Raw genomic sequence first — 23,882 nt, forward strand, 5'->3', positions numbered from 1 at the left:
AATAAGATTTATTCAAGCTTATTTGAGTCTCTGCTGAAATGCAGCAACACAGCACTATTTGTACTGCTTGTAAGAAATAAGTGCTGTTTTATTGATGCAGGGGGGTAGGTCACTTATGACTGACATATTTGGTGTATGTGTGTGCTGTACCTGTATGGATCTGTGCACCCAGTGTGTGTGTCTGCTTCAGGTTCTTCCTTTCATGAAATGCATAAAATATGAGTAATGCATGCTCAGAAGATAATACAACAGCATGTGCAAGACTGTGCTTGTGTGCGCGCACGCGTGTGTGTATCACGGGCATTCGTGGTGCTTCGACAGCGCTGTCTCACTGTTGTGCAGAATTGAGCCCGTCTCCAGGGTGCAACTCAAATTGATTAAATTTGCCAGGTAAGTTGAGGGGTTGACTTGAGGCTCCAAGCAATTATTTGACTGTGGCTAAACCTGGTGTAAAGAACAGATTTTCTTGTTCTTTCAGGCTGCTGTTTTGTAATAAAGCAAAGTTCTGTTATCAAAAAAAAGAAAGAAAAAAGGAGTACACAGCCCTGGAGAATACCTAACCTATGTAATCTGATGCTCCCTGTAGCCCACAGAATATCCAACTGATATATCTTAACCTGATATATCGCATTAGACAAAGAGCTATATGCATTTGTCACTGCCATCTCTAATCACGTTATATTGCTGAGTGAAGCTGTCTGCTCATATCATGTTATAACCCCTTTCATTATCAGATGTATTTATGTCTGTATTTATGAAATAAGGTTTCCAGCGATTTAAATAAAATCTACATGTTAGAGACACTCTGTGAATATTAGTGCTGGGTATAGGGATGCATATATTGCTGTTAGTGGAGGATATTCTCAGAGCACCAGTGGAAAGTCTGCATGACTGAGTGATGAAGCGGGTTGGAGTGACTCACAGCTGCATGACTTCACTGCATCCCATCCGGTGAAAGGCCGCTGCCTCTTAAAGGTAGTTTCCTAACATTATTGGCCTTTGGCCCTTTTAAAATGACACATTTGTCACCTGTGACAGAAATAATTTTTCCTTTTCAGGTTGTTACAGCAGCTGTGTCACAGCCGGAGCAGGTGGTTATGACTCAGAATGAGAACCACTGAGTTTGAAGAGGAAAAAAAAACAAACACATTAGCTAAATCACATCATAGAATATGAACACAAAGACAGGTGGAAATAGACCCGACTCTTTGGCTTTTTTGGGGGATATAATTTAACGGAAACCTCTGTATTATTGTTGGTCATTTATAGGCAGTGTTGGGTAAGTTACTTTAAATTAGTAACTTAGTTACATTACTAGTTACTTCTATCAAAAGTAACTCAGTTACTTCAAGTTACTCGTTACTTTCAAAGTAACTAGTTACTAGGGAAAGTAACTTTGGTTTTACTCAGAATTCACTTGTTAATGTGTTGCTTCCATAACTTTGCCAGTCTTCTAGCTTGCTTACTTGCAACAAGTGCACTGTGCCACCTACCAATAGAAAAAATAATAATAATGTGCATATTTCCACAAGAGAAATCCCACGCCTGGACCGTCGTTGACCGCGGCCATGATTCTAGCCTACGTCACAGCATCATGTGTGCTTTTTACATCCAACACAAAAACTGCACCCGCGATGCTTTTGATTGTACTCGGAAATTCTGACTTCCGAGTAGGAAGATGTAGGTAACACCAGACTGCAGATGAGCTGCATACAGGGCTGGACTGGGACAAAAAATCGGCCCGGGCATTTTGACCATTATAGGAAAAATCATAAAGCCTTTGAATGAAAACAAACGCTGTTGTGACAGTGATGTACACTGTTCTGATGGTATATATGTATCAATCTATCAATCCTTTGTTGTAAGATTCAGATAATTATTTTTTAAAAGCGAGACATTTTAAATGAGAATAAGAAAGTATTTCCTTGTGCCCCCCTCTCCCTGTTAATGCCCTACCTGGCCCCCTGGCAACACTTTGCTAGACCCGCCCCTGCACAGTTACCAGCTGTCAGCTACTTAGAAAAGGATCCTGGTGTTATTTGTCTCTCAGAAACAGTTCATAACTTCCCTTCAACTCATTCATGTCACCTAAAAGGTAAACCTGTTTCTCCATCACCTTTTCAGCTCTGATGATTCACTAAGGGCATCTTCTGGTTTCATCTTCATGTTTCCCTCTCACCAGATAACCAAACCGACATCATGACCAGCAACTTTACAGCTGTGGCTCCAGCAAACATCAGCTGATACTAGAAATTAATATTAAATAAATTCTAACAACAGCTGATCAAGCTTAAACGTGCTGCTGTTGTTTAGTGCGACATCCGGTGGTTTCCTCTTTCTGGCGCAAAGTGGAAATAAATAAACAAGAGAGAAAAGCCGATCAGCTGATCACTGATCAGTTTCATGATTAAAGTAGCAACAGGGGAGGGAGGGGAGAGAATGAGAGAAGAAGAGGCAGCTGTGCAGCAAAGACAGAATAACTCCAGCTTTGTGTCTTTTTCATTGTAGCTGAAGTCCGGGACAAACTGTGTCTTTTCACCTAAATACGAAACGTGTAATAATTTCTCTGAATACGAGACGATTCTGTTTTTTATGGGACGGTTGGAAACTCTAATAATTAACCTTATGAACAAAATAAAGTTCAACATCTTCATAGCACCCACCCAGCTGTATAGAAACTCCGTCATGCTAGCTAGCATGCAGTACGGAAAAAGTCAGAATAACAAAAATAAACTCCACCTAAACTTGGTTCATATCTGACCCAGATAGACTGCAGGTCATAACTTCTTACCTGAAGTTCAGTTCACCTGACACTCGGACCAGCGGCTGCCTCGGGTCTCTGCTCCTCCTGCCTCCCTTTTCCCTCATCCACCTACTGACCTCCACCACTTGCTAATGTTACTGAATCTGTGGAAGCTCCGCGATAGCCACCACACGAAGTAACGAGTAACGACCCTATCTAAATCCCAGTAACGACTAACGCGTTCCTCATTTTGGCATAATGACTAGTTACCGTGCTCGTTACCACAATAATAACGTAGTTACTGTAACGCGTTACTTAATAATGCGTTAGTCCCAACACTGTTTATAGGTACACTACCGTATTTTTCGGACCATGAGGCGCGCGGACTGTCGCACTGTCGACAAACGGGTCTGTTTTCATACATAAGGCGCACCGGATTATAAAGTGCATTACATGAAACAAAACAGTCAGATAAGTCAAACTTTACTCAGCTCATTCCTCTTGCTTCCTTCACTTCTGTACCATTCATTCATTAGTGTTGAATTCTCTGGTAGCTGCTCTATAAACACTGGAACAACAGTATGTGTTCTAATTTTTACTATGCAACTTTGCACTGTCCACTTTCTGCTGTAACAAACAGTGTTGCCAACTCCTTAGTAAGGAAAATCGCTATTGGCGGTCCTAAAAGTCGCTAGAAGTTGCCAAATGATGTCATCACCTAATTTGCATAATTTGTCATGCTAATGTAATTGTAACCTACGTTGTTGGAGAGAGAAATAACATCGTGGAAGAGACATAAAGTGAGTAAAAAACGTCCTAAATGCAGTTAGAATTTATTTAGAACTACAAATTAAATTTCTTTTAGCAATTATTGTTTTTTAATGTCACAATTCCAACCCTGCTCCTTTATCCGGGCGTGGTCTGGCAAAAGTGACCCGAAATTGGCACTCTGGTGGAGTTAATTTGTGTGTGAGAGTGTGTGTTTATAAGTAGTTTTAAACCTTGTGATCCACAAAACAGCATAACAGTAAAGGAAGAACTGACTGCGGTACAGTCAGTGCGAGAGCAGAGGCTTCGCTCATGCGCGATTCATTTGCCGTTTGGACGCACAGGTGTGAACGTCTCCTGCCCTGATAGCAGCTGGGGGAGGACTATCCTCCGCCCGTGAGCGCTTTGGCACGGGTGAGGCGCCCACGGCAGCACCGCTGCTTGTTGAGAGTAAGAGCGATATGCGTTTTCACGTCAAAAAGTCGTCATAAATAAGTCTCCAATAATACCAGAAAAAGTCGCCAGATTTGTCGCTAGTCGCTTTTTAGAAAAAAAAGTCGCTAAGGGGGTCTGAAAACTCGCTAAATATAGCGACAAAGTCGCTAAGTTGGCAACACTGGTAACAAAACAAATTTCTCACGTGTGGTACTAATAAAGGTTATCTTATCTTACAAGAATGACTAACCTCATATTGTGGCTGGATTATCTCAGTTGTTCTCGGCTACTGAAGTTTGGTCCCTTTACAGCAATTTTCCATGCGATTGCATTTGTCAAAAAAAACATCAGGAACTTTAATCAAGTGGAAAAAAGTTCATTCTCCAGGTTCACTGTGTTATGCTTTGGTATGCTAACATAGCTGTGTCGCTAGTGATCACTAGCACAGCATTATATACCATCTAGCCCAACTTCAGTAACCCTACAAACGTCACTATTGTGTAGTTTTCTGTCTTCATTCATGTTGGAAGAGATAGCAGAGCTGTACGTTTTATTTTTTTCCAGAAATCTCTCGGTCAGAACATGATATATTATGTTTAGGTAACTAGCGAAACCAGCGAGCTAACTTCCTGCTAACTTCTAACTCCGTTAAATTTAATAAATTCTGTTTCCATGGATGCCTGGATGTTAAATTTAATTGTTACACCCAGTGTTGGTCAAGTTACTTGAAAAAAGTAATCAGTAACTAATCACCGATTACTTCCCCAAAAAAGTAATCCAGTTACTTTACTGATTACTTATTTTCAAAAGTATTTAATTACTTAGTTACTTAGTTACTTTTTAAAAACACGATTTACAACCTGAATAGGTGATAAAGCGATAGATCTTTCAGCCCAATTCTACTTTTTCTACATAATCCATCATACAAAATGTAATCAAATGAAAAAGTCTCTTTTTAAAACTTGTTTTATCAGTTTTAATCTTTTAACTTTATGCATCAAGCAAAAATTTAATTATATGCATCATTCTCTGACTGGAAGAAATTTGTTTAACATTTAAACTTATTTTCTGCACATTCCAGCACATAAAAGCATTTTTTCACTGTAAAAAGAAGTTTTCTTCCCATGCACAACAGACGCTAATGTTTTTGTCACTTTTTATGGACTCAAACTCAAAACAAGGTCAGTACTTCCACGTTTTAAACGCTGCACGCTCATACTCTCTCCCGTACTTGATATATGATCCATTGTTGATCTGCACACAGCTGTTGTCACAAACATCGCACTCGCTTACGTCACTGTCATGAGACATTCTCGCAAAAAAATCACGGTTTTAGTAACGCAGTAACGCAGCGTTCCTACGGGCAAGTAACAGTAATCTAATTACCGTTTTTGCAATAGTAATCCCTTACTTTACTCGTTACCTGAAAAAGTTACAAGTAACGCGTTACTGCCATCTCTGGTTACACCTGGTAAAGCAGCAACGCTGATCATTTTATTAAAGATGAAAGAATTTACACAGTGTTCGTTTGGGACCTGACGCGGACGGAGTTTTGGACCCAGATTACTATGAAATCTGTAATCATAGTACTGGGAGGCTCCTGACCAGTGTTGGTCAAGTTACTTGAAAAAGTAATTAGTTACTGATTACTGATTACTTCTCCAAAAAGTAATCCCGTTACTTTACCGATTACTTATTTTCAAAAGTAATTAGTTACTTAGTTACTTTTCAAAAACATGATACACTACCTGAATGCGTGATAAAGCAATAGACCTTTTGGGCCAATTCTATTTTTGCTGCATAATCCATCATATAAAAGTGAATCAAATGGAAAAGTGTCTTTTTTAAAAATTATTTATTACTTTTAATCTTAACTTTATAAACACTACATCAAACAAAAATTAAATTAAATTCAACAGTCTTTGACTTTAATAAATTTGTTTAACATTTAAACATATTTCTGCACATTACACCATATTTTAAGAAAATAAAGGCTTAAACTGTATTTCTGCATACTCCAGCATATAACATAAATTATTTTTGTGTAATCACACACATCCTTTCATATAAATACAGCAAAAAAACAAATAAATAAAATTAACAATTACATATTTTAACAGTTGGTAAAGTGCAGAGAGGCATAATATTGAGATTACCAAAACAGAAAATGCTATTGCATGCTACATTTAGGCTGTTAATCCAGTCTCATTTTGTGGCAACCCTGAAAAAGACCTATGTTTTATTGTTTTCTTTTGGACTGAAACAGTGGTTATATTGCATCAGCAGAAGCTTCTGTCAGACATTCTGTTCCTTTTTGGGGAAAGCACCAATCCACCTAAACTGAACAGCTGTTCCACTGGTGCACTGGATGGAGTTGGACTGTTGTATTTCATGTACATCTTTTTGAGATTTGGGAACTGATTCAGAATCTCAAGCTTATAGCCTGACCTTAAAAAGTCAGTTACTTATTTTTCTGCTGAGAAGCTTTCTGTGGGCTGATTCTGAAATTCAAAAAAGTCCATTTTGGCTGGGCTGGCTGGTATTTGGGACACATTAGTGTTCTCAGTTGCAGGAGCAGCTTTACAACACTCTGTTATCAGGAGCTCCTTCACATACTCTCTCCTATGCTCATCTCTCAGCCAACGAAGTTTAAACTTGGGACAAGTGGCCATTGCGAGAAGTCCTTCTTGGCTATCCAGAACAGCATCAAAACGAGTCTTGATGGCCTGTAACATACATCTAAGAATAAAATAATTTTACTATATAAATGATAAATGGCCTGTATTTGTATAGCGCTTTACTAGTCCCTAAGGACCCCAAAGCACTTTACACTATACACAATCATCCACCCATTCACACACACATTCACACACTGGTGATGGCAAGCTACATTGTAGCCACAGCCAACCTGGGGCGCACTGACAGAGGCGACACTGGACACTGGTGCCACCGGGCCCTCTGACCACCACCAGTAGGCAACGGGTGAAGTGTCTTGCCCAAGGACACAACGACCAAGACTGTCCAAGCTGGGGCTCGAACCGGCAACCTTCCGATTACATATATTACATGATATTATGATTACTATTCATGATTAATGATGATCAATATCCCTGATATTTAACAAGCGGTGAATACTTGGTCTTTTATTCTATCATTTTAATAATTTTACACGCTGCTTAAAACAAAGTATAACATCCACCCACTGTGAATGGTATAATACATTTAACAAATTCACCCAAAGCAATTAATAATAATCTTACCTTTACAATGACATCTGGAAGGCTGGCTGTCATTCTAGAGAGGTCATCTTTCAGTGCATGCGTCTTTGACAACATAGGTGCACTCATCCCCTTGTAAGATGTCCAGAGCCACTGTCAGGGGCTTCATCACAGTACAGTACTCTTTCAAGAACTGGTACTCCCTTTCATTAAGGCACTTGATTCCCAGTTTTACACACAGGGGATTAAGTTCATTCAAGGGAATTGTGATGATTCTAGAAATGGCCTCATACAGGGAATTCCACCTTGTGGATGTCGGTACCATTAGTTTCCTCCGGCTGACTTCCTCCACCTGTTCAGAGGCTAATGTTGATCGACTTGCTTTAGTCCAAAGAACAGAACATTTTGCAATGCTACTCCTATATACAGCCTTGGTGTCTGCACAGGAATTTAGATGTTTGTCAACATCGCTTGTTGAAATCAAGTTAATTGTGTGCGATGCACATCTGTAGTGTGGAGGGAGGCTAAACTGTGCATCACCAGATGCGGTTGAAAGAGCTTCTATGACATCAGTAAAGGTCGGTTCCTCGTCATCACCTTCTTCATTTTCAGATTCAGACTCCAAATGATAGGGCTGACATACTCTGAATGCTTTGGCAAAATTGGATGCATTATCCGTTACAGTGGCAATAACTTTGCCTTGTAGTCCATATGATGAATGGATTTCTTCAATCTCTGCTTCAATTACATCATAGGTATGGCTGCCTCTAATTCTCTTGCATGCTAGGGCGGCCTTGTTGCGTTGTAATGTGGAATTAATCCAGTGAACTGTTACACCCATAAAACTTTTATTATTTACTGTCCAGATGTCAGCAGTGGTGGAAACAAACTCTGCCTCTTCGAGTGTAGCCTTCAAGTTAGAGTTCATTTTGTCATATTCTCTCTCAAGGTATCCTACAAATGACTTTCTCTGGGGCAGCTTGACACCGCTTTTAGTTGGTATTTTTTCTACGATGGTAAATGGCCTGTATTTATATAGCGCTTTACTAGTCCCTAAGGACCCCAAAGCGCTTTACACATCCAGTCATCCACCCATTCACACACACATTCACACACTGGTGATGGCAAGCTACATTGTAGCCACAGCCACCCTGGGGCGCACTGACAGAGGCTGACGGACACTGGCGCCACCGGGCCCTCTGACTATTTTTTCTACGATGCATCGGAATGATTCAGAGTCTACAGTGGAAATCGGCAACATGTCCTCAACGATATAGGCAGCGACGAGCTTCTTCAGTTCAGGGCCCCAAGTCCTGTCGCTCTTACGTCTAGTTTAACCTGTTTAGCAGGAGTGGGTCCATCTGAGGTTAGCCCGGTGGAAGTAGATGTGGTAGCCACAGCGGTCATGTCAGTGAGGGGATCCCGGGGGTTTTCTGTCAATTTAACATTCTTGTGGCAGCGTGCTAGGTGCTTGCTCAGGTTGGAAGTGGAATTTTTCGACGTAGAAAGAAGTTTTCTTCCGATGCAGAGTGTACAACGTACGCTTATGTTTTTTTCGCTTTTTAAAGAGTCAAATTCAAAGTAATGTCGGTAATAGTAATCCCTTACTTTACTCGTTACTTGAAAAAAGTAATCAGATTACAGTAACACGTTATAAGTAATGCGTTACTGCCCATCTCTGCTCCTGACTATAGTAGCCATAACACTCAGACAATCCATCAAGCGGTGCGGCTTCGTAGATTAGCAAAGTCCAACTAAAACATTTTTTGACAGATTTTTGAGCGCCGTGTACCACATAAAATTGGTTCAAGGTCAGTAAACACAGCCAGAATTCATAGATAAGGCGCACCAGATTATAAGGCGCACTGCCGATTTTTGAGAAAATTAAAGGATTTTAAGTGTGTTTCCGCCTTATAGTGCGGAAAATACGGTACTTAAAAGTGTATTTCCAGCTTGCAAGAGAATTTTAAAGCAACCTAAAATAAAATGACAGTCCTAGTTATGGACTTCAGATCCTGTTTGGTCGGTATCATTTTTTTCTCTGCAGGAAAACCCTGTTCGCCATCAGGAAACATAGCTTTTAAAATCATAGCATGGAATTAAGATATTTTGTCTTGTCGTCTAAATGCGCCTGCAAGTGTCCTAAGGCGTGCTCAAGGAGGACAGAAACCTTCGGTGGAGCTGAAGAGCAAAAGCTTGTTTGATCTTGATTTTCAGTATAAATACTGGCTGTGAAAGAGAGGCCTCTCAATCCTTCTGACTTTCGGGGTTTAAGCAGGTGGTGTCGGGAAAATCAAAAATAGTGACATTGAGTTTTGCCCCTTTAATGTTGGCTCTTCCTATCATTGTGAAGCAGAACTCCTGCTCATTATGTGTTATTATAATAGTAATCATGGTCAGTATTAGACACCACATGTACTGTATATGCTTGGAATCATTAGTGCAAAGTTACACTTGCAGGATAACACTGCAGTCTGCCTAAAAACATGGTATCTGGAAAGGTTTTAAGTTAATTCTGATGTGGTGAATTGTAGTGGTGCAGAGTGGGGTCATGTTAATAATCCATTAAAATTTGGCTTATATCCACCAAAGTCTCCAAGGTCAACTTAACGATTTATTGGTTGAAAACTGACAAAATCCATATATGTTCTTTAAAGTGTGCTGTGCATTGTCAAAATATAGAAAGTTTATTATATATAGTATATATATAGAAAGTGTGTAAAAATGTAAGATATCATATCACATATGACCTCTGACCTCTCCTTTAAGATCAATAGATTGAGCTGAAGGTCACAGATAATAATGCTATATAGAGATCTTTTAAACCACATCTCTTATTCTCTGTATTGACAAGTAGACATATAGGGGATGATATATGGGGATTCTAAATATCACTTTACAGTTTGCATCCATACATCATGTAACATTTGACCTCTGACCTTAGTTTTACATTTTACATCTTCCTTTTTATATTCAAGTTGACCCCAAAATGTGTTTGTCTTTAAAGAAAGAGAAAGAGAATAATCTGCTTAGTTAGTTACAACTATATTGGAGTATAATATATAATAACCTTCAATTATTCATGTGCCGTTACTTACAAATCAATGCCTATTATCCATTACCTACTCTCAGATAATGTCTGTGTAATCAAAGTACACATCGGTCATGCTACACTGATTTTTACTGCACTATAAACTTAGTAAAGTACGTTTAAAAAGAACAAAGAAAACAAAATGAATATATACAAAACACAATACTGTTCCCTTAAAAGTAAAAAGCACTGTATATGTGTAGGTGATTGAGACTTTCTAGTTAAAATGTGTTGAGTGCTTAGTTAGAGTAGAAAAGCTCTCTATATATTCTGGCTCCACCTGTTAAATCCAGCCGGCACCGTCATGAACACAAGAAGGTGAAACAGTCACCAGGAGAAAGACGCTACTGTTGTCAATGATTCACTGACTATAACTCATATCAGCTCTACTTTATTACAAACCACATATATAAACCTACAAATGCCAATATGGCAACACATAGCATGACACTCATATACTTCCTGCACATATTTGTATAGTCTCTTATCCTATAAACTATGGATTATTATCTAGAAACATAGCTACATTTTTGGTCTTTTTAAATGATTAAAACTATTAACAATAAATTCAAAGCACAATTAGGTTATTCCGTACTGGATAGAAATGCTTCATATGATTTTAGTTGGGCTGGGAGACGATCAGGCTTCTCTGTCCTCTATTTCAATCCCCGTGAGTTGCTGTATCAGTCTGTTCGGCTGTTATCTGCAGATGACAGTGGTGTCTCCTTCTACGGAAAATCCACTGCAAGCCCTTTCATCTTACAAGCACCGAACTGCATATTTTTCTTAAATGCAGAAAAATCCTCCAATTTGTAGTCACTTTTTTCCCCCCCGGAGACATCTAACAGCCTATTGAACAGAGCTACCGAGCTATGTGCCACACATATGCTCCGTCTTTCAAGCGTTGCGATTGCAGGAGGTGGCATCTGCGCGTGCACTGTGTGGCAGGAACAGCTGGTCAGACCCAGACTAAGGGGTGGCCATTAGCTCTCAGCGCACTGACCTCACAGGAGCACCTGGAAGAGACGGCCAGCAGGCAGAAAGGCTAACGTTTAATTGCACTGAAAATGGCCGCTAAAATGTCCCCGGTGGGGGAAATAGTTGCCCCGGTGAGATGAGAGGAGAAAAGGGGGTGTGTTGCAGTCTTGACAAGGGAAAAATGAGAGAGGACTGGAAAAGGCACTGATGTAATGACAGGTGTCAGGACAAAAGGCACAGTTAGCAATAGAGGCAGAGAGCTATATTGACTGGCAGATGACACACTAAAGTGATCAGCCGTTTGACGGAGTGCCTAACTCCGGGAATAACACGTTTTCAGTCAGAACAATCCCGACACAGCCTAAAAACAAGCTGTCTAACCCCTGCAGGTTCTCTAGCTTGCAGCGCAGGTCCTCATGTAACTTATTCAAGACTCTACCAACCTGGCAATATTCATGTTGGCAGATATGTTAAATAAGTAATGATCCTACTGCTGCTGAGCATATTGACTTTTTTCCTCTAGAAGCTTTTTCTTATGTCCTCAGGTCTGCGTGTTTTTTTTCTCCCTCTTTGTGATTTTAAGTAATAATTGATGCTTTTTTCCTCATAAATACTTTGCCGTGACTAAATCAATATCAGTTACTTAAAGGTTTTCCTTTGATAGGACAGCGCAGGGCATTTCCAGGAAATATTCTCGCTAACATCTCGTAGATTAGAAAGCAAACAACCATCGTTTCACAATCGTTGCAATAACTGCTCACGTTGTGTGTGTTCCTTGTATTCCTTTACAGTTCAGCTCTTTGGTTAAATATTGATAGATTACGCCGCTGAGATGGCTTTATGTAGATGTAAAGTAAGATAAAACAAGAATAAACCATCGCTGAAGCTTTCTTGTGACTCATGTTTCAGAAATGAGTAGAAAAAAAGCAAACGACGAACTCTGACACACATCATTCGAACTCTGTCGGTGCGCACGACCCTTATAAAACTGGTATTTACGAGCCTCTTCTAACAGTGTGCTGAAATATTGCTTTTATATTGTGCAAACTACAGCGAGATCTGTAGGGTCAACGTTCTTGTAAAAAATTCTGTGAAACAAGGTCAGGAAACGGATTTAAGACTCACTTTAACCTCTTGAGTGAGTCAGTGGAACGGTCAAACATGAATCCTTAAATCTGCAGCAGGCTGGAATATAACGTTTTAACAGACATCTCACTGTCAAACCTAAAGACTGGATATTAAATCTGAAGCATTCTTTGTAACGGCCAGCAGGAGGCGACAACTCTGGTTGCTTAAGGAGGTCCGATTATGTAGAAGTCCACAATAAAACAGCCCTTAGGTGCTACCATTATTAGCATGTAGTGTCCCTCTGTTTCTCAGACTCACATTCGTCATGTCCACTTTCAAAATACCAAAATGTTCAGTGTTTATTTTTGATTTTCTTAGGTTAGATAACGTTAAGTTTTTGTGGTATTATTTAGTTAGAGTTTAGTTGAGTTTCAGTCTAGGTTATGTTTCACTTGTGTCTCCGTGTTTGTGCCTTTTCCTGTCTTCTGTGTTAGCCTGCCGTGTCCTCATTGTTTAACGTTTAGTTATGTCCCTGTGTTCTGTGTAGTTATTGTCTGCATGTTTCATGTTGTCAAGCTTGTGTTGTCATGTTTACATCTGTCCATGTTTCATGCTTTATTTTGAAAGTTTCCATGTTCAGTGTGTTTAGTTTTGCTTCCCCTGTGGTGTCAGGTTCATTTGTGTCAGCTGTGTTTCCCAGATGTTTCTTTTCCCCTCATTACCCTTCTGTGTATTTAAGTCCTCTGTCTTCCTCTGTTCAGGGTCGGGTCATCTGTTTGTCTTGCATCACGTCTCTCCAGATTTCAGGTTGTTTGTCATGTGTTTTTTTTTTCACGCCATAGTTCCGCATCCACCTTTTAGATTCATCTTCATGGTCATTCTTTCTTGTCACAGTTTTCATAGTTAATCTTAGTTTGTTCCCAGTATAGCTTTTAGTTTTATTTTATGTTCATGTATCTTTAGCCAAATAAATGGCTCACCTTTGGTTATACTGAGTTTACTCTCCCGTGTCTGTTTTTGGATCAGCTCCGCAAACATGCTGAATGCGCAGCCGTGACACAGTGGGAGGTTTTGCAGTGTCTACAGTAAGCAATGAGCAATATCGCTGTCCACTCTCTGTTTTAAGTACTGGCCAATCAGACGAGCATAGACCACACCTCTTAATCTTTAAATTCAAGTATTTTCAGTCCCATTGCTACAGGCATATAACATTAAGATAGCTAGCTCACTGGATTGAAGTATAGTACTGTAATGGGATGCCACTCACTGACTGGTCATAAAATATCTTCCCGACTAGATATTCCGCAATCAAATGTAACAGGTATTATTGGAAAGTAGAAGCATTTAGCAACCACAGCAACTCATCCAGCGATGTAATGTCAGACCAGATAAAGTTACAGAGCGGGGTTAGTACCTCAGTAACTGCAGGGATCCAAACATCATCTGGCATTAACATCAGCACAAAAGTTGTGTGCTGGGAGCGTCAATACAATTTAATTGAATTAGACTCAGTGGCTGAGCAGCTCTTGTACATGCAAACAGTACTTTTGGTCATGCAGTGTATGCTCTGTGTTGTTTGTTGTTTCCTATACTGTACATTACACTTTTGATCTGGTTGGAAGTGGCAAAAATGCATAACTGGCCAAAGCAGGGGCTAGGTTTTCCAGTCCTGGAAGTGGGAGCAGAAAGGTTTTTTGTTCAGAGGAATTAAACACATGTTACCTAGCTCATCTTTAATCAAGACTACATTAAGGAATCATTAGTATCAGTTCTGTTCTGAAAGGCAGTGATTGCATCAATACTGCCTATATGGTGCAAATGCAATCATTTGGCATGCTGAATACAGTAATGTACAGTTTTTCACATTCTTTACCATCTATGTGTTTTACAGTATCAATATAAATCAGTCTGCTCTTGTTGCATCAGTGAAAATCATTATATCCACCTTCAAAACTTTTCTTCTCCTTTTTAACAGCAGTGAACTTTTTAAACTACATAAATGTGTAATCAAACTGTTCTTAGTACTGTAAGTATTAATGAATACAACAGCTGAAAAGGCCAGGAAGATTTTCTGAAACCTCTCTCATGTTCATATTTGTTCAAACTCTGCTGAGAACAAGTACCGAGAAGTCTGTTTTCGTAGCCACGTTTGAATTTTAACCTCGTGTACAATATTTATCATGTTTGCTTCTCGGCCGCTTCAATTCTGTGATTTTTGCACAGATCAAATAACTTGTCTCTCCTCTTTCCCCCAGTCCCATGAAAGAGCATGAATCCAGTATGCACAGAGGAGCTTGAGATTTAGAGTTGTTTTCGTAGTCTTGCCATGACTTTCCCTGTCTTCTCCCCTCACCTCCTCTGTACCGTAGATGCTTTTTGTCAGACCCTTGTCGACACCCTGGAGAGCACACCTGGTCTGCGCTACATTTGGAGCACCTTCAAGCCATTATTGCAGGGGAAAGTCCTCTACACACCTGATACACCTGCTGCTCGTCTCCTGGTGAAAGAAGTAGGTCTAGAGGGAAAAAGAAAGGTTTCTATATGTATGCTGACTTTTTGTGAAGTTGAAAAGAATATATTCCTCTGGTTTAGTTTAAGTTTGCAATGAAAGGTTCAAGCCACTATATCTGTATTTATATATTCTTTTCTAAATTAAGAGTTAGCATGCAAATATATGTAAATCTTGCATACATAGGACCAGACTAATTACTGGTAGAAGGTGCCTGCAATCTGTCTATGAAAACAAAAAAGGAGGATGTCACGCATTAGTGCAGAGCTGGAAAATAAAACATTTAATCAGAGGGCTTGTTCATGCAATGCAATAAGTATATATTGTTTTCAAAGACATGACATTTGTGCATGAGATTTGCATCGTTTTGATAGCTGCGTAACCAAAACAAACAACAGACATGCTGTGAGAATTTTGCATTGAAAATACATAACGAGCATGAGGAAAACCTGCCGACTTCACAGCGAGCGGCCCGGTGTTGGCACAGGAGGCCCTCTTCACTCCAGACATAGTCGGGGTGTTTACAAGTGAATGTTCAGGGGTAAATAACCCCATTTACATTCAACACCGCGGGGGGGATGGCAGTGTTACAGTGTGATGAGTTCCTAGGGAGATTAGCTGAAAGTGCAGTTGTGGAGTGCTTTCATGTTTGTATTGGCGCAGCGAGTATGTTTTCGGTGTGAAGGTGAGACAAATGTGTAAAATAATAGATTATTGTTTTCTGTGTTTCAGGCAAATAGGACCTTTAACACCTTGGCTATGTTAAGGGAGCTGGCTGACTCTTGGGATGAACTCGGACCGCGTGTTTGGGATTTTCTGCAAAATAGCTCACAAGTCAATACAATACGGGTGAGACTCTCGATGGTTGTTTATTTTATGTAATGATGCACACATTACAATGGTTGGTTTGTACAGTATGTTAAACATGGTCAAGTATCTGAACTTTACATTGCTGGGTTTTTTGTTTTTTTACTACTCTTGGATTTGTGACATCATAGAGCAGGGATGTCACACCCATGTACACTGTGGGACACATAGCATAGCATCTTTATTTATAACGCACTTTACATCCAACAATGTTGGCCAAAGTGCTACAAATATAAAGCAAAGAGAAAACGGTTTCAATTATATATAAAACATCTTAAAATTCAAAATAATATAATTAATAAGAAACTAATTAAGAGACATCAACAAGTCCTGCTGTGCTGAAAGTCAAGGTAAATAAATGTGTTTTAAGACGTGATTTAAAAACAGATAAGGAAGGTGCCTGTCTAACATGTAAAAGCAACTCATTCCACAATCTTGGTGCTGCCGCAGCAAACGCCCGATCCCCTCTGAGCTTACGATTTGTCCTGGGCATGCTCAGGAGGAGCTGGTCTGCCGACCTGAGGGACCGGGAAGGTATGTATGGATGAAGAAGCTCAGAGAGGTACAGAGGGGCAGCATTGGACAAACATTTAAAAACAAATAAAAGCAGCTTAAAATGGATCCTAAAATGCACGGGCAGCCAATGAAGTGAATATAAAACTGGGGTGATATGCTCGCATCTACAAGTGCCGGTTAAAAGACTTCCAGCAGCATTCTGAACTAGCTGCAGTGGAAAAACAGAAGATTGACTCATCCCCCAAATAAAGAGAATTACAGTAATCCAGCCAAACGGTTACAAAGGCATGGATTACTGTTTCATTACCCTAGCCCCTACACTTAATACAGCCTACTTTGATCTTAAGTGGAGTGGATCATCTCCCCAAGATAGCTCCACATAAAAAGTCACCAGCAAACTTGCTGATGAGATTTACTGAAAATAAAAAATTCAGAAAAATACAAAAAAAATGCAAAACGACTTCCTTCACTTTCTTTTTGCAATAGAGCTAAATGAAGAAAACAGTAAACGTACATTAGTGTCTTTTATAATTACTGCAGTGTATTTTTTTCTCTTTGAAAGATGAGCCTCACATCTGCTGCAGGTGAGAACGTACATGCTGTGTACATCATTTATTCACACCTTCTGTTAAATGTGGAGAGTGAGAGAGGAAAGTAATTATGGATAAGTGCAGGATAATTTTCATCCTAGCAGAAAGGATTATCTATAGAAGTAAAGGACACGGACTTCTCTCTCTTCCACCCTCTCCTCTCCTCCCTCTATTTTGCCTCTCGCCGTATTTCCTTGACACTGACATTACTCCAGTGTCACTCCAAATGAGCTTATAGGCAGCTGGAGGGAAGCAGACATTGGGAGCTCCATATAGCTAGGGTATTCATTACCCTAGCCCTAACCTTTACACAAATGGACCAGCAATCCTCCTTTGTCTTCATTTTCTCCTCACCCAGCCCTCTCCCTTTCTCTCCCTCTGTCCACCTCTCGTTCCGAAGCCGGTGGCTTCCGAGGTTTGTCATCTTCAGAGGTCATTCAAGGTCACGGACAAGCTTTAGTTTGATGGACCGATTGCTGTCGCCACCACAACTACATCTGAGTTGGGTGATTTAGGGTGTTAAGGTGAATAAAAGGAAATACCGAGCACAAGACAGCTTAGACATAAGAGTATTTGGGAATACTTTTTGCCTTTACATAGTTATAATCTGCAGGATTACAGTTCTGGTTGCTTCAGTGACACCTGTAGGTACTGCTTGAATAAGTGCTGTTTGATAGTGCATGTAAACAGCAGCCCCTTTAACAGAGGCACAACAGAAAATCTTAAAGCCCATGCCTCTGACCAAGGGCCACTTACTGTCACATTATGGATGTTATCTTCCCGTACTCAATTATCCGCTTACAAATGTATTACAAGAGCATGCAGAGAACACAACGGCCACAAAGGGCAACTTTGACCTTCAGATGAAGGTCTTAGCTAACCTAGGTACTCATGTAAGATAAGATAAGATAAGATAAGATAAACCTTTATTAGTCCCACAGGTGGGAAATTTGCTTGGTCACGGCAGAAAGTGGACAGTAAGTTGAGAGCAGCAAAAATTAAGAAAAAACAATAAAACATTCAGTAAAAGGACTAGATGTTACAATCCCTGATAAGGCATTGCTTTAAACGGAGAAAATCTTGAGGGATAATAATAATGGATTGCATTTATATAGAGCTTTTCGAGACCCTCAAAGCGCTTTGCAATTCCACTATTCATTCACTCTCGCATTCACCCAATGGTGGAGGCAAGCTACAGTTGTAGCCACAGCTGCCCTGGGGCAGACTGACAGAAGCGAGGCTGCCATATTGCGCCATCGGCCCCTCTGGCTATCACCAGTAGGCGGTAGGTGAAGTGTCTTGCCCAAGGACACAACGACCAAGACAGACAGAGCTGGGGATCGAAACGGCAACCTTCCGGTTACAAGATGAACTTCCCAACCCCCTGAACCACGGTTGCCCAAAACCTAACCCAGGCTTTTGGGATGGCTGTTATGAAGAAAGGCAGCCCAGAAACTTTACCAGCGGCACACATTGTTGTGTGATTTAACTTTCAGTCTTTTACTTGAGCTAATCTGCCATTTTTTCCTTGGTTAGGTTTGGGAATTAGAGATCTGATCTACATTATCATATTAAAATTTGGGACACATCATCAGTAGTGGACCTTGGATTCATCGGGTGTTTCGGCCATTATCACTAGACACCCTCATCCAAGGAGGCCCTGCCAGGGTTGATCAGGCCCCGGAGTGTGTCACTGGTTTATTTTAAATTGTTATAAAATAAAATAAAATTTAACATGATATATTGAAAACTGTGGACGCTAGCCTGCTAACAAACAAACATACAGAATCTGGATTAAGTTCTCTCCATGGACCTGATATTTCTCCTTACCTTTACAGTTCAATTCTTCACTTCATCACATGACCAACAAGGTTAAAGGGCACATCTGTGTGGTTTAAAATGCCACTGAACATTAAGCACCGGACTACACGTTTAAGCGCATGCAGCAGTAGCCGGATAAAGAGATAAACTACTGAACCGGATAAAAAGTTACGGTCAATTTGCCAGCATAACTCTCTCTTACTGCACTTTCAGAACGGCTCCGATTTTTTTATTTCCTCAAAAGACAATTTTGATGGATCGTGTCCTTAACGTTGCGACCACAATGATAGATGTACTGATTTTTTTAAAAGGTCACACGCAGCGCAGAGATTACTTAATTTGACACTTTGTCCTTAGGTTAAGCAGAATATGATCAAAAGTGTTGACACTGAAATGCCACTGAGCACAGTGGGCAGAATATATCTGAATCTTTAACTCTGAATATCACACTGTAGAGGCCACTTTGTTCAATTGATGCGCAGCGCCCTTTGCTGACCAAAAGTCAGGCTCCGCATCGTCCACTTTGAAATGGTCACCACATTTAGCCGCAGCACGCGGGTCACATTTTAAAAAACTATATAAAATTGGTGATTTCATTGTGGGTTTGAAGTGAATTTTCCCCATTCTTCTTATCAGTGTTTTAATTTTACTTTGATGTAAAACTGTCATTACAGTCAGATTAATACTTGGGTGTTAATATCAGAGCAACTGGAAAGCAAAGGAACGCTGCGTGAGAGAGGGAGGGGAATGACTGTGGTGCTGTAACTTGAGGGCAAACACATGTAAACCAATAGATGGGAGTCAAATAGCCTTATTCTCAAAGGGTTATTGCATAAGAAGCTTAGAAATGGTTATTTCTCTAAACAAAACAAAATACATATTCGTGTAACGTGCTGTATGTAAGTGGGCCATTACTGCTGCAGCAAGGTTCAGTTTTCCTCCACTTCTCAGCGTATTATCTTTATGAATTGGGTGCGTGATTATGGAAATTGCGTCTTGATCTATGACCCGAGATGAATGAAAGTCACACACATGTTCCCTGCCATGTTAGTGAAAGGGAATTGAAGGGGAGGACCTGCGCCTTGATCTCTTTCATGGTGTGTATGCGGCCTTGTTTGTGCATTTCCAGGGAGGAGATTTGATTTGCATTTGTTCTCTCTGTGGGTCCTAATACATCTGTGCCATGCAAATGCATTTTTTTGTGCACGTACACACCCTGTGCTGTAAATGAGCACTTCATGGCCATAGAGGAGAATAGCTGATGTGCATCTTAGAGCCGCAAGTACAACACTGCCATCTATCTTAATGCTGTTAATTAATTCTGCAAAAAAATGAATGTCAGCTCCAGCAAAGAGTAAAGCTGCCCCTCCCCCCTCCTTTTTATCATCCCTTCTTTTTTTCTTTATTTCTCTTTTTTATAAAGGCTTTTGATTCTCATAAATATTCATTTGCATTCATACCACATTAATTTGAAGCCTCTAACAGGTGGCCATTGTAACTATAAATAAACCCGTCTTCTTGCTTTCAAAATCAGGCTCTGTTGGCGAATCCTGTGTTTGCTGGTACCCTCAAGGCGCCTCTCAATGGCACAGGGTGGACACCTGAGCTGCTGGCCAACTTCCTGTACAACGGGCCTCCGGAAGATCGTCCACCCGGCATGCCACCCAGTGACTGGCGGAACGTCTACAACTCCACCTCGGAAATGCTGAAGCTTCTCTCCACTTTCTTGCGTGTATGTAATTTATCTGCTTGTGCTTTGTTGTAAATGCGAAACACCTCATATATCCGGCTTCCACAGGGTTTTGCGATTTCTCCAGTGAAGTGAAAGATTTTCTAAGAGTGGGCTGTTCTTTGACATTTAAGCTTTTTTAAACATAATTCTCGCCCTTCCACCTCTATTCTTTCTTTGCCTTTCCTTTAGTTATTTTTGTGTATCTGATGTTACCTGTGTGATTTCTTTGGCTGGAGTTGCTTTATAACCTTTGAAGTAGTCAAGCAAAATTGCTTTTTAGTAAAATCAGTGAGAGCTTTCTTTTTGGGTGGGGGGTTGAAAAAAACACAATCTAAATTTACCCACCCGTATCGTTAATTCAATGTATTTTAGTGCATTTGTGGTCATTTTATTAGTGTGAGCCTGGTTTTTTGCATCTAAAACATAAGGCATGTGCTCATGTTTAGCACAGTGACTTTGCTTTGTGAGCTCTTTTCTTGTGTATCCTTGCGCTGCTATTGTTCGAGCCAAAATCAAGACATCAGTGTGATGATTGCTCTCAAACTCAACTTTTGAGTCATTAGAAAACAGGCCTCTAGTGTTCATTAAGCTTGAAGAACCTTGACTTAAATAACTGTCAAATGCACAGCAAGATCTACCACAGCATCCCTTCCCTGGTAATCATACAGCAATATTGCTATGGGCTAGTGAACCTGTAATGGCATCATCCAGTTGGAACACACACAGATTTAACATTCATCCTGTATATTGATTGTGCCACATTTCAAAGCAAAATTGTTCTTTCTCCAAATTGCACGATCAAATATATGCACAAAGCCCAACCTCGCCCCACTCCCGCCCTCCCATACACACATACACACACAATATCAATCCGAGTGCAGGTAAAATGACAGCTTAGGTCCCTCGGGATTCGCCGTACACGGACAATAAAATTCCACTGTAATGCAATCTATTTTCTGCCCTAATGGAAATTGCATTGCTCAGAATGGATAAGGAGCACTTATCAGACAGCTGCAGCGATCGCTTGTCTGGATGCGTACACGTTTAGGGAAATGACATATTTTTTAGGGTTGGCATTGCAAAGACGCGGCGTAGCTAAAAGGTCATTAAGACAATGTAGTCGTGCATTTAGTTTCATACATGGTGGATGCTTTATGTACACAACAAGGGAACTGAACAGAAAATACTAATAGCTAACATTATTTAAACCTGATTTTCTTACTTTTCAGTCACTGGTCAACAAAACCAACTACAATCCTTTATTAGTGCAAATCGATAGCTTTAGCATACATGGGCAGGAGGAGGCTAACAAGTTTCCAATGTGCAGACACAGGACATTAGAGGAGAAATGTGTGTTCACCAAATGAGTCATTTGTATCCTTGAAATGATTTCTTGGTGTGAGCCAATTACTTTCTAAAGATTAAAGCCCAACAATTTGTGCTCATTTTCAAATTGGCATGGCTTCTCTCTCTGTGTTGCCACCACCAGCATTAACACTAAAGACTCAGGCTGCATCTTTCTTAATTTTTTTTTTAAATAGAGGCAAATTAGAGCCTCATGTTGCATGTCATTTCTTTCATAAACCTGTTTAATCCAACAGTGCTGAGATTTATAAAACATTAAGACAGGAGAAACAAACCTATAAATAGCATAAAAGGTCATTATGAAAATGTTCATGGCAACAGCGCTGCCATGTCTTCATAACTCTGGGGACAGAACTTAATCGCTGGCTTTAGATGAAACTCCTCTGGTGCTTACTGGGAATGTTGTGCCGCACTAATCTTATTTAAACATTAAGGGCACTTGAGGATGATACGACTGTATGAGCTGTTATAACTTGTGTAGTCTCATTAACATGGGCAGATAAAGTTGATTTGTAGCAGCACAAATAGCTGATTAAACATAAATTGGAAAGGCTCCAAAGGACGTTTGTAAATGCAGAAGAATCAGGTTCACCGAGTACATCTGTATGAAAAACATTGTGCCTACAAATAGGTTTGAATAAAGACGCTGTTAAAAAAATAAATTGTTTGCTCAAATGATGTGTTGGGTAGCATGAGGCCGCTGTTACCAGGATTAGCTACAGCTTGTACAGCTTGTCCCTATATTTCATTTAGCACTTGCCCAAACTTCGGGCCCGTGGAGCTCTTCATTGCTCTAATATCCTCCAGTATGTGCTGAACAAATGGTGTTGTTTGTTATATTTCTTTCCTACCATAGCGGGATATACAATACAGATTCCTGAGGGGGGAGATGATAAAACTATTGCAGCACTGAGATGTGTGGACAGCTGTCAGGTGTGACTGCCTCCCAGGATGGCTAGCTCATTATCGTCTCGTGAAACAGGGGGACAAGGCTACCGAGCAAGGGAACGCTAGCAAGGGTGGATCTCATTTGCTTGTCTCTACTGAAACTCAAAACATTTCCACCCCCTGGCATCTCCAGATAATTTGGAACTGCACTCTGTGTTGTTTAGTCACTAGCTGTATGATACTTTCTTTGCTAAATATCCATCTGCCTTTCTCCCAGTGAGCTCCTGCCTGCCTTTTGTGGCTGCTGAAAGACTGCCAAAACAGAATGGTTGACTGTAAATATAATAGGATGTTAGAAAAGTAAGACATTTATTTGGGTCTGTGTTTGCTGACAGTGTTTGGATCTGGACAAGTTTGAGGCGGCCTCCACTGAAGGCCAACTGGTGAATAGAGCGCTGGATCTTTTGAGAAATGGTACGTTCTGGGCCGGGATTGTCTTTGAAAACCTCCAGCTGAACTCCAGCCTCCCACCTCCTTATGTCAAGTACAAAATCCGCATGGATGTTGATGAAGTAGAAAGTACCAGGACAGTAAGGAGAAGGTATGTAACACTGTTATAAAAACCCGTTCTTTTTGCTGAATACCAAAATGACTTTAACCTAATTTTATATTTTTGTGCCATTTCTTCTGTCCCACATTTGATTGATGTCTCTGTTTGATTCTTTGTCAATACTAGACTAAAGAACTTGATGCCATATGTGTGTGTGTATATATATATATATATGTACACATATAATGGGTGCAACGATACACAAAATTCACGGTTCGGTTCGATACCTTGGTGTCACGGTTCGATATTTTTTCGATACAAAAAAATGTTCATGCCTTTTTAATTTGTCATTTATTAAAATTATAAATATATATTTTAACTCAAAAGTACAGTTTTTAAATTTAATGTTGCTGAAATAACAAAGTAATAGAAAAATAAATCTATCTGATCGAGAAATCACTCATCTTTGGAAAAGAGAGTTTATTACAGAGAAATGGCTCTTTCCAAAATAAAAGCTATACTATACGCTTCTTCTGGGCTATACTCTCAGCAGCATATTAAACATATCAGGTCCCCATAAGGAGAATCATGTGCTAACGGCTGTCTAAATGACTCGGGTAAAGTTTGTAGCATGCGTGCTTGTTGTTTTTGTCTGCTTCCACTTGTCTTTGCACTAGGATGTAAATGAGCAGTCATATTTGTTGTGTTCCCACTAGTGCTGTCAGCGTTAATCTCATTAAAAT

General features: G+C 40.1%; 1 protein-coding gene across 2 annotated transcripts in view; it reads left to right on the plus strand.

Moving 5' to 3' along the window:
- Positions 1-23,882, plus strand: part of LOC146521809 (phospholipid-transporting ATPase ABCA1) — a 203,958-nt gene that overhangs the window by 35,658 nt on the left and 144,418 nt on the right. For both annotated transcript variants that reach the window (XM_085139650.1, XM_085139644.1), the window contains exons 10-13: positions 14,671-14,810; positions 15,543-15,659; positions 20,139-20,336; positions 22,985-23,190. In XM_085139650.1, the coding sequence (XP_084995776.1) occupies positions 14,671-14,810; positions 15,543-15,659; positions 20,139-20,336; positions 22,985-23,190 (661 nt within the window). The remainder of the gene's footprint in view (positions 1-14,670; positions 14,811-15,542; positions 15,660-20,138; positions 20,337-22,984; positions 23,191-23,882) is intronic.

The sequence above is a fragment of the Neolamprologus multifasciatus genome, chromosome 3 (assembly GCF_963576455.1).
Source record: "Neolamprologus multifasciatus chromosome 3, fNeoMul1.2, whole genome shotgun sequence".
Lineage (NCBI taxonomy): Eukaryota > Metazoa > Chordata > Actinopteri > Cichliformes > Cichlidae > Neolamprologus > Neolamprologus multifasciatus.